Source organism: Coregonus lavaretus (assembly GCF_964263955.1).
Source record: "Coregonus lavaretus genome assembly, chromosome: 1".
Classification (NCBI taxonomy): Eukaryota; Metazoa; Chordata; class Actinopteri; order Salmoniformes; family Salmonidae; genus Coregonus; species Coregonus lavaretus.
Genome location: NC_139988.1, coordinates 92,490,580 through 92,505,370, shown reverse-complemented (window position 1 = coordinate 92,505,370; position 14,791 = coordinate 92,490,580). Strand labels below are relative to the sequence as shown.

The window sequence follows — 14,791 nt, the reverse complement described above, 5'->3', positions numbered from 1 at the left end:
ATTAGGAGAAAAAAAACTGCATTATCAACAAATACCATCTGAAAGGTAGTTGGAGCAGGATGTCAGAGAGAGGTTGTCTACTTTATTATCTGAAAGTAGACTGAGCAAGTTTGTCCTTGTGCAGAATACAGAAACTCTAGCTTGGCAGCAGTGTGCGCAGACTGACATACCAGATCAGTGTGTCATTCCAGCCTTCACTCCTATGCAAATTGCTGGAACAACCACTTTATATAACCCCAACATTCTATTTATCCACTTCACAAAAGTGGTTTCTTAACATTTATCATTTAAAGAAAAGCAACCTCAGACACTTAGTTCTTCATACAAGATCACAAATTGTATTTGGCAATAATTTTTTTAAACAAGTGCATACACATTACAGCTAAAAAAAATCATTTCAGTTGGTTGCTAAGTGCTTATAGAGAGAGGCTAGTCATCATCAGTCACATTCTACGTTTTGAAAAGGAAATGCTATCAGACAGGGCATGTCCCAAATGGCACCCTATGCCCTACATAGTGCACTACTTTTGACCAGAGCCCTCTGGGTTTCCCTACGGGCCCTGGTTAAAAGTAGTGCACTGCATAGGGAATAGGGTGCCATTTGAGACGTACACCTAGAAGTACATCAACAAAGAGGGACCAAGAGAGTCCAATTTTATTATGATTACATACCTTTATCTTCAAAAATATAGAAACACAATGTATTCAAAAAAAATCTAAAAATTATACAGCCATGTTTTACTGAAGTATACAGTAGTCCACTCAGTTTGGGTCCAATATCTACATAGTCCATTAGTTTGCTTGGATGGTATGTAGTATTTTTATATTTATATAGTTGTATTTTGACTTTTTTCCCCAACAATCCCTTCCCCCCCAAAAAAATGTTGAAAATGGAAATCAAGGATCCCTTTCCTTTTTTACTTTCACGTCAAGGATGGTAGCGATTTCTCCTTGCATGAAAGCCCACGGTACGTTAGAGCCCACCAACGGGCACTTCTCCCCGCTGGGACAGTACACCTCCCCGGTGGCCCCTTGCTGTTTGATGCTCTCCCGGGAGCACGGGAAGCAGAACTTGTGCGAGGGCACCGAAGGACACTGAACGAAGTGTGTGTCCTCTAACCTCTCGCGACACAGCGTGCAGCAGAGAGGTGTGCTCCCGGGTACCGACGAGTCCGGAATGCTTTGGAGTCCGTGCCCTTGGTCCGCGCCACCACCAGTAGCTTCCCTCCCCTGCGCGAGCCGCCGGTTCTGGTTGACGGAGGAGGGCGAGAGCGGGCTGCTGCTGTTGCGGCGCGTGGTGGAGTGGACCTGGTTACCGTCTTTGGGTGAGCTGTTCCCGCCACCACCGGCGTTGTCTGCCGCTAGGATCAGCGCCGCCATGGGAGACTGTCCGTTCTGCCCAGCTTCCGGTGGGGTGGTGCGTGAGTGGGGGGATATGGTATTGGGGGGGACGGAGGAGAAGTTTGGTGGCGGTCCCGGGGCCATTTTATGTACGTCACCGTCAGATGGTGGACCTGGTAACCACCGCTGCCTGTCCTCTCCGTTATGCTTGGAGGCGGTTCCCTCTCTCTCTCCCTCCGGTTCTGGCGATGCTTTCCTCTTCATATTCCGCGGGTGTTTTCCCCTGTCTGGAGGAAGGAAAGGGTTAATTAAACATGAAGAAGGCTGAGTTAGAGAGACACAACAGATGATTCATAATTCACTGAGAATAAAGAAGCATGTGCTTCCCTTCTTGCACGACACAAAATAATACAAACAACAACATTATCTTATTGCGTAGTAAGCATACATTTTTTATGTTTTTTTTATTTATCTATTCACCTTTATTTAACAGGGGGAACCTAGTTAAATAAAACACATAAAATATACACATAAACAAAAAAGGCAGTCATATGCATATTATTACGCATGACTTGTGGCTGTGTTTGTGTCATTAGAAAAAAAAATGCAAATCTGATCAATCTATTTAATTTGAATGGTATGCCTAAGGGTTGAAATGTGAGAAACTTTCCATTGGCTTAAGCATATTAGGCTACGCATGACTCATGTGTTTGTGTCATGAGAAAATGCTAAATGTATTTTAATTGAAGTGTAATTAGTATGTAGCAAAGGTTCATTAACATGCAGAATAATATCTTGGCTGTATGCAGGCCAGGTTACTGTACTGCTCCATTCAGATGGAGAAAAAAAAACAACCCCATCTATCCAGCCAGCCCAGCCAGTCGGTACCAACCTGATTTAGAAGCAGCGGCGTTCTGTTGTTGCTCATAGCCCATCACCCTCTGATGCATGGCGGCAGGATCTTTCTTGAACCGGTTGTCGAAGGTATGGAGAGCCATCAAGTCCCTGACCGTTTTCCCCTTGTTCAGCCAGTCATCCGTCCGTTGTTTGTGGTTCTCTATCTCCGGTGTCAGGCTGTCCGGTCTGTGCTTATCCTTCTCGTGCTGCTCTATGCTGGAGAACGAGGCTGGCCGCTTACCGCCGTGCCCGTTGGGGCTACCGGCCATCAAACCAGACCCCGGGTGCCCCATCGGCCCCACAGGTCGGCCGTTAACGGTGTGCAAGGAGGACATGTTCCCGTTCACCAAAGGCACTAGATTAGAAGGAACCGTGTTATTCCTGCGCGGGTTTGGGCTCTGCCGGTTGAGCTCGGGTGGATCGTCCGGTTTAGGAAATCCATTAGGTACAGGAATTCCGTTTGCCTGTCTCCCAGACTGGTACTCTGGCCCCAGCCGCGGAGGACGGTCCGAGGTGGAGAGGGGGTAGCGGTCAAGGGGCTGAGGTGGCCTGGATCCCGGGTCTCCTCCCAACCCGTGGTGATTAGCATGGATTTCTTTCCCAGAGAGCTGCTGCTGTTTACTGGGCCCTGGAGATCTACCCTCCTGTAAACCGTGAGCCCGCTTCAGCTGCCGGGCTGTCTCAATCACAAACTCGATCCGGTCCGCTCCTTCGTAGTTGACACATCCCCTGCAGATGGACTCGGTAAAATCCCAGATCATTGCCCAGGGCATGCGGGGCAGGTCACATAAATAACACGACTGCCTTCTTGAAGCAGCTACCGTCGCGGACGACATAGCTTCCCTTTCAAAAAACGGACCTTATATCTCTCTCTAACCCAGGTCTCTGTGTGTGGATATCTCCTAGTCCTTTTTAGAAATCAGACACAGTTAGGTCCTTACGTTTCTCAAAAAAGAAAAATACGTCCTCGACTCCTCTCCGTCTGTCTCCTGACTATGGCAACAAACAATGAAGTTACAAACAGAACTTCATGACAGCAGATATAATGTGTTTTTTCCAGGCTACTACGACCTGACGCGTTCTCTATCTGTCGGTCTCACTGCCTGCAGCCTCCGCTCAGCCCAGTCCCGATGTAGAGCAGTGACGTCACCGCCTCTGCGCTTCCAGCTTCAACATTCTAGTTACTTCATTCTTCGACGGCGGCCCCCCCCCCCCCCTCCTCAGGCGCATGCTCAGTCACGCCAGTCTCCGTCGCCCCATTTTTTTTTTTTTTAATTCAATCACTTCTTGAACCTTTGCCAAGAAGGTTACAACCAACCAGCCAACACCACATCGGGGTGGGGAGAGACGAGAACCGTGTTATTGTTGCCTTCTGCTGCAAGTTGAAACGGAAAAGATATCCACGAATAAACATCCTCTTTGTAAAGGACATTCGACTCGAAATATGTTGGATATTGTGGCAGAGAGGACAGTGTGGCTGGAAGAGAACCATACTGCACTCTGTTGGGGTTTTATTACAACACAACATTTTCTTGACCATCAACATGATTTGGATGATAAATATAATGGAAAAGGCTAGTATTGGAATGTTGGAAATATTCGAAGGTGCATTTTTCACAATAAATGTTTTTTTGGGGGGGTTTTATGCGTTTGCAATGTCGTATTGGAAATCATCTTTCCCTGGTTACAGCAACTACAGCCAAACCCTTTCGATGCGTAAAATATTCCCTAAATCCCGATTTTAGGCACAATCATTTAGTAGCTGCAACAAATGAACACGTCCACATTCCATCCCGTAGGCGGTCCGCGTCATACCAAACCCAGTCAAACCGTAGCCCGTCGTTACTGCAGCCTAATTCGACGAATGAATATTCATGCGAATGTAAAATATGAAAGGGTTTTATTTTCGTCAGCTTCCAGTGTGCAAATTCGTATTCTAACCGCTGATCTTCGTCTAGGTTCCAGGAAGCGCTATAGATATGGGGATTTCCAGACGTGTGGAATGGGAGCATAACCGGATATCCAGTAGGTTATATGAGGCACTGCAACACCACATCATTCTAATACATTTTGACGTTAGCTATTGGTAAGTGGGTGGGTAGGCTATGAAAATAAATGATGAATGATTCAAGAATCAACAATGATTGAAGAATCAACTACACCAGTCAGTCAATAAACAAAATATGACATATAATAATTAGCCTATTCGAATATGTCTGAAAAGCTTATCTTATCACTGAATTCACCCGTGCGTAAAAGACAGAACACGTGCATAAAAGGCCCTTAAAAGGGCAAGAAAGTTTCATGAATTCTAATGTAGAATTCCAGTGTGTTCCAGCAGTTAAAGGAGTGGGTGGGTGACTGGAGGGAGGGACAAAACGAAAGTATTTGTTTTGTCATTCCACCCAAGGCAGGGCCGAATTCATTTCAACAGATGCTTAGCTGTAGGGTGAGGCAATAATGCAACTGACTGAAGCCTAACTGCTGCCAACACAAGTGTGTATGTTTGTGTTTGTGTGTGTAGACACAAAGCCTGATATATTTGTGCAAGCCTGCCGCCGTGACGTTCCAAAGAGGAAGTAAGATGTTTAGTCACGTACCGACCTGTCAACCATCCGTCTCCTAACTCGGCACCTACCCGCCATCCATCCGCCTTGCACCCCGCCTCGCCTCGCCCCGCCCCAAACCGCCAACCATCCACTTTGCGCCCAACCTCTACCCTACCCGCCATCCATCCGCCTCGCCCCGCCCCAAACCGCCAACCATCCACATTGCGCCCAACCTCTACCCTACCCGCCATCCATCCGCCTCGCCCCGCCCCAAACCGCCAACCATCCACTTTGCGCCCAACCTCTACCCTACCCGCCATCCATCCGCCTCGCCCCGCCCCAAACCGCCAACCATCCACTTTGCGCCCAACCTCTGTCCTACCCACCAACCATCAGCCCCGCGCCCGGCCTCGTCTCACCCATCCATGGAACCCTGGTTCCCAGCCAGCCTGCTGTGGACATTGCTGGTCTGTAGAGGACATTGTGATACTCTGCAGAGGACATTATGATGGTCTGTAGAGGACATTATGATACTCTCTAGAGAACATTATGATGGTCTGTAGAGGACATTATGATACTCTGCAGAGGACATTATGATGGTCTGTAGAGAACATTGATGGTCTGTAGAGGACATTATGATACTCTGTAGAGGACATTATGATGGTCTGTAGAGGACATTATGATGGTCTGTAGAGGACATTATGATACTCTGCAGAGGACATTATGATGGTCTGTAGAGGACATTGATGGTCTGTAGAGGACATTATGATACTCTGTAGAGGACATTATGATGGTCTGTAGAGGACATTATGATACTCTGTAGAGGACATTATGATGGTCTGTAGAGGACATTATGATGGTCTGTAGAAGACATTATGATGGGCTGTAGAGGACATTATGATGGTCTCTAGAGGACATTATGATACTCTGTAGAGGACATTATGATACTCTGTAGAGGACATTATGATACTCTGTAGAGGACATTATGATGGTCTGTAGAGGACATTATGATGATCTGTAGAGGACATTATGATACTCTCTAGAGGACATTATGATACTCTGTAGAGGACATTATGATGGTCTGTAGAGGACATTATGATGTTCTGTAGAGGACATTATGATGGTCTGTAGAGGACATTATGATGGTCTGTAGAGGACATTATGATGGTCTGTAGAGGACATTATGATGGTCTGTAGAGGACATATTGATGGTCTGTAGAGGACATTATGATGGTCTGTAGAGGACATATTGATGGTCTGTAGAGGACATTATGATGGTCTGTAGAGGACATTATGATGGTCTATAGAGGACATTATGATGGTCTGTAGAGGACATTATGATACTTTGTAGAGGACATCATGATACTCTGTAGAGGACATTATGATGGTCTGTAGAGGACATTATGATGGTCTGTAGAGGACTTTATGATGGTCTGTAGGGGACATTATGATACTCTGTAGAGGACATTATGATGGTCTGTAGAGGACATTATGATGGTCTGTAGAGGACATTATGATGGTCTGTAGAGGACATTATGAAGGTCTGTAGAGGACATTATGATACTCTGTAGAGGACATTATGATGGTCTGTAGAGGACATTATGATGGTCTGTAGAGGACATTATGATGGTCTGTAGAGGACATTATGAAGGTCTGTAGAGGACATTATGATACTCTGTAGAGGACATTATGATACTCTGTAGAGGACATTATGATACTCTGTAGAGGACATTGTGATGGTCTGTAGAGGACATTATGATGGTCTGTAGAGGACATTATGATACTCTCTAGAGGACATTATGATGGTCTCTAGAGGACATTATGATGGTCTGTAGAGGACATTATGATGGTCTCTAGAGGACATTATGATACTCTGTAGAGGACATTATGATGGTCTGTAGAGGACATTATGATGGTCTGTAGAGGACATTATGATACTCTGTAGAGGACATTATGATGGTCTGTAGAGGACATTATGATGGTCTGTAGAGGACATTATGATACTCTGTAGAGGACATGATGATACTCTGTAGAGGACATTATGATGGTCTATAGAGGACTTTATGATGGTCTGTAGGGGACATTATGATACTCTGTAGAGGACATTATGATACTCTGTAGAGGACATTATGATACTCTGTAGAGGACATTATGATACTCTGTAGAGGACATTATGATGGTCTGTAGAGGACATTATGATGGTCTGTAGAGGACATTATGATACTCTCTAGAGGACATTATGATGGTCTCTAGAGGACATTATGATGGTCTGTAGAGGACATTATGATGTTCTCTAGAGGACATTATGATACTCTGTAGAGGACATTATGATGGTCTGTAGAGGACATTATGATACTCTGTAGAGGACATTATGATACTCTGTAGAGGACTTTATGATGTTCTGTAGAGGACATTATGATGTTCTGTAGAGGACATTATGATGGTCTGTAGAGGACATTATGATGTTCTGTAGAGGACATTATGATGGTCTCTAGAGGACATTATGATGTTCTGTAGAGGACATTATGATGGTCTGTAGAGGACATTATGATACTCTGCAGAGGACATTATGATACTCTGTAGAGGACATTATGATACTCTGTAGAGGACATTATGATGGTCTGTAGAGGACATTATGATGGTCTGTAGAGGACATTATGATGTTCTGTAGAGGACATTATGATGGTCTCTAGAGGACATTATGATGTTCTGTAGAGGACATTATGATGGTCTGTAGAGGACATTATGATACTCTGTAGAGGACTTTATGATGTTCTGTAGAGGACATTATGATGTTCTGTAGAGGACATTATGATGGTCTGTAGAGGACATTATGATGTTCTGTAGAGGACATTATGATGGTCTCTAGAGGACATTATGATGTTCTGTAGAGGACATTATGATGGTCTGTAGAGGACATTATGATACTCTGCAGAGGACATTATAATGGTCTGTAGAGGACATTATGATACTCTGTAGAGGACATTATGATGGTCTGTAGAGGACATTATAATGGTCTGTAGAGGACATTATGATACTCTGCAGAAGACATTATGATGGTCTGTAGAGGACATTATGATGGTCTGTAGAGGACATTATGATGGTCTGTAGAGGACATTATGATGGTATGTAGAGGACATTATGATACTCTGTAGAGGACATTATGATGGTCTGTAGAGGACATTATGATTCTCTCTAGAGGACATTATGATACTCTGTAGAGGACATTATGATGGTCTGTAGAGGACATTATGATACTCTGTAGAGGACATTATGATACTCTGTAGAGGATATTATGATGGTCTGTAGAGGACATTATGATGTTCTGTAGAGGACATTATGATGGTCTGTAGAGGACATTATGATGGTCTGTAGAGGACATTATGATGGTCTGTAGAGGACATTATGATGGTCTGTAGAGGACATATTGATGGTCTGTAGAGGACATTATGATGTTCTGTAGAGGACATTATGATGGTCTGTAGAGGACATTATGATGGTCTGTAGAGGACATTATGATACTCTGCAGAGGACATTATGATACTCTGTAGAGGACATTATGATACTCTGTAGAGGACATTATGATGGTCTGTAGAGGACATTATGATGGTCTGTAGAGGACATTATGATGTTCTGTAGAGGACATTATGATGGTCTCTAGAGGACATTATGATGTTCTGTAGAGGACATTATGATGGTCTGTAGAGGACATTATGATACTCTGTAGAGGACTTTATGATGTTCTGTAGAGGACATTATGATGTTCTGTAGAGGACATTATGATGGTCTGTAGAGGACATTATGATGTTCTGTAGAGGACATTATGATGGTCTCTAGAGGACATTATGATGTTCTGTAGAGGACATTATGATGGTCTGTAGAGGACATTATGATACTCTGCAGAGGACATTATAATGGTCTGTAGAGGACATTATGATACTCTGTAGAGGACATTATGATGGTCTGTAGAGGACATTATAATGGTCTGTAGAGGACATTATGATACTCTGCAGAAGACATTATGATGGTCTGTAGAGGACATTATGATGGTCTGTAGAGGACATTATGATGGTCTGTAGAGGACATTATGATGGTATGTAGAGGACATTATGATACTCTGTAGAGGACATTATGATGGTCTGTAGAGGACATTATGATTCTCTCTAGAGGACATTATGATACTCTGTAGAGGACATTATGATGGTCTGTAGAGGACATTATGATACTCTGTAGAGGACATTATGATACTCTGTAGAGGATATTATGATGGTCTGTAGAGGACATTATGATGTTCTGTAGAGGACATTATGATGGTCTGTAGAGGACATTATGATGGTCTGTAGAGGACATTATGATGGTCTGTAGAGGACATTATGATGGTCTGTAGAGGACATATTGATGGTCTGTAGAGGACATTATGATGGTCTGTAGAGGACATATTGATGGTCTGTAGAGGACATTATGATGGTCTGTAGAGGACATTATGATGGTCTATAGAGGACATTATGATGGTCTGTAGAGGACATTATGATACTCTGTAGAGGACATTATGATACTCTGTAGAGGACATTATGATGGTCTGTAGAGGACATTATGATGGTCTGTAGAGGACTTTATGATGGTCTGTAGGGGACATTATGATACTCTGTAGAGGACATTATGATGGTCTGTAGAGGACATTATGATGGTCTGTAGAGGACATTATGATGGTCTGTAGAGGACATTATGAAGGTCTGTAGAGGACATTATGATACTCTGTAGAGGACATTATGATGGTCTGTAGAGGACATTATGATGGTCTGTAGAGGACATTATGATGGTCTGTAGAGGACATTATGAAGGTCTGTAGAGGACATTATGATACTCTGTAGAGGACATTATGATACTCTGTAGAGGACATTATGATACTCTGTAGAGGACATTGTGATGGTCTGTAGAGGACATTATGATGGTCTGTAGAGGACATTATGATACTCTCTAGAGGACATTATGATGGTCTCTAGAGGACATTATGATGGTCTGTAGAGGACATTATGATGGTCTCTAGAGGACATTATGATACTCTGTAGAGGACATTATGATGGTCTGTAGAGGACATTATGATGGTCTGTAGAGGACATTATGATACTCTGTAGAGGACATTATGATGGTCTGTAGAGGACATTATGATGGTCTGTAGAGGACATTATGATGGTCTGTAGAGGACATTATGATACTCTGTAGAGGACATGATGATACTCTGTAGAGGACATTATGATGGTCTGTAGAGGACTTTATGATGGTCTGTAGGGGACATTATGATACTCTGTAGAGGACATTATGATGGTCTGTAGAGGACATTATGATGGTCTGTAGAGGACATTATGAAGGTCTGTAGAGGACATTATGATACTCTGTAGAGGACATTATGATACTCTGTAGAGGACATTATGATACTCTGTAGAGGACATTATGATGGTCTGTAGAGGACATTATGATGGTCTGTAGAGGACATTATGATACTCTCTAGAGGACATTATGATGGTCTCTAGAGGACATTATGATGGTCTGTAGAGGACATTATGATGTTCTCTAGAGGACATTATGATGGTCTGTAGAGGACATTATGATACTCTCTAGAGGACATTATGATGGTCTCTAGAGGACATTATGATACTCTGTAGAGGACATTATGATGGTCTGTAGAGGACATTATGATACTCTGTAGAGGACATTATGATACTCTGTAGAGGACTTTATGATGTTCTGTAGAGGACATTATGATGTTCTGTAGAGGACATTATGATGGTCTGTAGAGGACATTATGATGTTCTGTAGAGGACATTATGATGGTCTCTAGAGGACATTATGATGTTCTGTAGAGGACATTATGATGGTCTGTAGAGGACATTATGATACTCTGCAGAGGACATTATGATACTCTGTAGAGGACATTATGATACTCTGTAGAGGACATTATGATGGTCTGTAGAGGACATTATGATGGTCTGTAGAGGACATTATGATGTTCTGTAGAGGACATTATGATGGTCTCTAGAGGACATTATGATGTTCTGTAGAGGACATTATGATGGTCTGTAGAGGACATTATGATACTCTGTAGAGGACTTTATGATGTTCTGTAGAGGACATTATGATGTTCTGTAGAGGACATTATGATGGTCTGTAGAGGACATTATGATGTTCTGTAGAGGACATTATGATGGTCTCTAGAGGACATTATGATGTTCTGTAGAGGACATTATGATGGTCTGTAGAGGACATTATGATACTCTGCAGAGGACATTATAATGGTCTGTAGAGGACATTATGATACTCTGTAGAGGACATTATGATGGTCTGTAGAGGACATTATGATGGTCTGTAGAGGACATTATGATACTCTGCAGAAGACATTATGATGGTCTGTAGAGGACATTATGATGGTCTGTAGAGGACATTATGATGGTCTGTAGAGGACATTATGATGGTATGTAGAGGACATTATGATACTCTGTAGAGGACATTATGATGGTCTGTAGAGGACATTATGATTCTCTCTAGAGGACATTATGATACTCTGTAGAGGACATTATGATGGTCTGTAGAGGACATTATGATACTCTGTAGAGGACATTATGATACTCTGTAGAGGATATTATGATGGTCTGTAGAGGACATTATGATGTTCTGTAGAGGACATTATGATGGTCTGTAGAGGACATTATGATGGTCTGTAGAGGACATTATGATGGTCTGTAGAGGACATTATGATGGTCTGTAGAGGACATATTGATGGTCTGTAGAGGACATTATGATGGTCTGTAGAGGACATATTGATGGTCTGTAGAGGACATTATGATGGTCTGTAGAGGACATTATGATGGTCTATAGAGGACATTATGATGGTCTGTAGAGGACATTATGATACTCTGTAGAGGACATTATGATACTCTGTAGAGGACATTATGATGGTCTGTAGAGGACATTATGATGGTCTGTAGAGGACTTTATGATGGTCTGTAGGGGACATTATGATACTCTGTAGAGGACATTATGATGGTCTGTAGAGGACATTATGATGGTCTGTAGAGGACATTATGATGGTCTGTAGAGGACATTATGAAGGTCTGTAGAGGACATTATGATACTCTGTAGAGGACATTATGATGGTCTGTAGAGGACATTATGATGGTCTGTAGAGGACATTATGATGGTCTGTAGAGGACATTATGAAGGTCTGTAGAGGACATTATGATACTCTGTAGAGGACATTATGATACTCTGTAGAGGACATTATGATACTCTGTAGAGGACATTGTGATGGTCTGTAGAGGACATTATGATGGTCTGTAGAGGACATTATGATGTTCTGTAGAGGACATTATGATGGTCTCTAGAGGACATTATGATGTTCTGTAGAGGACATTATGATGGTCTGTAGAGGACATTATGATACTCTGCAGAGGACATTATGATACTCTGTAGAGGACATTATGATACTCTGTAGAGGACATTATGATGGTCTGTAGAGGACATTATGATGGTCTGTAGAGGACATTATGATGTTCTGTAGAGGACATTATGATGGTCTCTAGAGGACATTATGATGTTCTGTAGAGGACATTATGATGGTCTGTAGAGGACATTATGATACTCTGTAGAGGACTTTATGATGTTCTGTAGAGGACATTATGATGTTCTGTAGAGGACATTATGATGGTCTGTAGAGGACATTATGATGTTCTGTAGAGGACATTATGATGGTCTCTAGAGGACATTATGATGTTCTGTAGAGGACATTATGATGGTCTGTAGAGGACATTATGATACTCTGCAGAGGACATTATAATGGTCTGTAGAGGACATTATGATACTCTGTAGAGGACATTATGATGGTCTGTAGAGGACATTATGATGGTCTGTAGAGGACATTATGATACTCTGCAGAAGACATTATGATGGTCTGTAGAGGACATTATGATGGTCTGTAGAGGACATTATGATGGTCTGTAGAGGACATTATGATGGTATGTAGAGGACATTATGATACTCTGTAGAGGACATTATGATGGTCTGTAGAGGACATTATGATTCTCTCTAGAGGACATTATGATACTCTGTAGAGGACATTATGATGGTCTGTAGAGGACATTATGATACTCTGTAGAGGACATTATGATACTCTGTAGAGGATATTATGATGGTCTGTAGAGGACATTATGATGTTCTGTAGAGGACATTATGATGGTCTGTAGAGGACATTATGATGGTCTGTAGAGGACATTATGATGGTCTGTAGAGGACATTATGATGGTCTGTAGAGGACATATTGATGGTCTGTAGAGGACATTATGATGGTCTGTAGAGGACATATTGATGGTCTGTAGAGGACATTATGATGGTCTGTAGAGGACATTATGATGGTCTATAGAGGACATTATGATGGTCTGTAGAGGACATTATGATACTCTGTAGAGGACATTATGATACTCTGTAGAGGACATTATGATGGTCTGTAGAGGACATTATGATGGTCTGTAGAGGACTTTATGATGGTCTGTAGGGGACATTATGATACTCTGTAGAGGACATTATGATGGTCTGTAGAGGACATTATGATGGTCTGTAGAGGACATTATGATGGTCTGTAGAGGACATTATGAAGGTCTGTAGAGGACATTATGATACTCTGTAGAGGACATTATGATGGTCTGTAGAGGACATTATGATGGTCTGTAGAGGACATTATGATGGTCTGTAGAGGACATTATGAAGGTCTGTAGAGGACATTATGATACTCTGTAGAGGACATTATGATACTCTGTAGAGGACATTATGATACTCTGTAGAGGACATTGTGATGGTCTGTAGAGGACATTATGATGGTCTGTAGAGGACATTATGATACTCTCTAGAGGACATTATGATGGTCTCTAGAGGACATTATGATGGTCTGTAGAGGACATTATGATGGTCTCTAGAGGACATTATGATACTCTGTAGAGGACATTATGATGGTCTGTAGAGGACATTATGATGGTCTGTAGAGGACATTATGATACTCTGTAGAGGACATTATGATGGTCTGTAGAGGACATTATGATGGTCTGTAGAGGACATTATGATGGTCTGTAGAGGACATTATGATACTCTGTAGAGGACATGATGATACTCTGTAGAGGACATTATGATGGTCTGTAGAGGACTTTATGATGGTCTGTAGGGGACATTATGATACTCTGTAGAGGACATTATGATGGTCTGTAGAGGACATTATGATGGTCTGTAGAGGACATTATGAAGGTCTGTAGAGGACATTATGATACTCTGTAGAGGACATTATGATACTCTGTAGAGGACATTATGATACTCTGTAGAGGACATTATGATGGTCTGTAGAGGACATTATGATGGTCTGTAGAGGACATTATGATACTCTCTAGAGGACATTATGATGGTCTCTAGAGGACATTATGATGGTCTGTAGAGGACATTATGATGTTCTCTAGAGGACATTATGATACTCTGTAGAGGACATTATGATGGTCTGTAGAGGACATTATGATACTCTGTAGAGGACATTATGATACTCTGTAGAGGACTTTATGATGTTCTGTAGAGGACATTATGATGTTCCGTAGAGGACATTATGATGGTCTGTAGAGGACATTATGATGTTCTGTAGAGGACATTATGATGGTCTCTAGAGGACATTATGATGTTCTGTAGAGGACATTATGATGGTCTGTAGAGGACATTATGATACTCTGCAGAGGACATTATGATACTCTGTAGAGGACATTATGATACTCTGTAGAGGACATTATGATGGTCTGTAGAGGACATTATGATGGTCTGTAGAGGACATTATGTTGTTCTGTAGAGGACATTATGATGGTCTCTAGAGGACATTATGATGTTCTGTAGAGGACATTATGATGGTCTGTAGAGGACATTATGATACTCTGTAGAGGACTTTATGATGTTCTGTAGAGGACATTATGATACTCTGTAGAGGACAT

At 42.2% G+C, this 14,791-nt stretch overlaps 1 protein-coding gene across 1 annotated transcript; it reads right to left on the bottom strand.

Moving 5' to 3' along the window:
* Positions 1-315: 315 nt before the first annotated feature.
* Positions 316-3,361, bottom strand: LOC311132449 (interferon regulatory factor 2-binding protein 2-A-like). Its single transcript, XM_084165737.1, has 2 exons — positions 2,234-3,361; positions 316-1,628 (listed from the first exon to the last, which is right to left on the bottom strand). The coding sequence occupies exons 1-2, from the start codon at positions 3,072-3,074 to the stop codon at positions 898-900; spliced, it is 1,572 nt and encodes a 523-aa protein (XP_084021863.1). The 5' UTR covers positions 3,075-3,361; the 3' UTR covers positions 316-897.
* Positions 3,362-14,791: the final 11,430 nt, after the last annotated feature.

Coding starts and splice junctions, on each gene's coding strand:
- LOC311132449 (XM_084165737.1), bottom strand. CDS start 3,074: ATGTCGTCCGCGACGGTAGCTGCTTCAAGAAGGCAGTCGTGTTATTTA. Junction 1,629..2,233: donor CGCCGCTGCTTCTAAATCAG/GTTGGTACCGAC, acceptor TCCTTCCTCCAG/ACAGGGGAAAACACCCGCGG.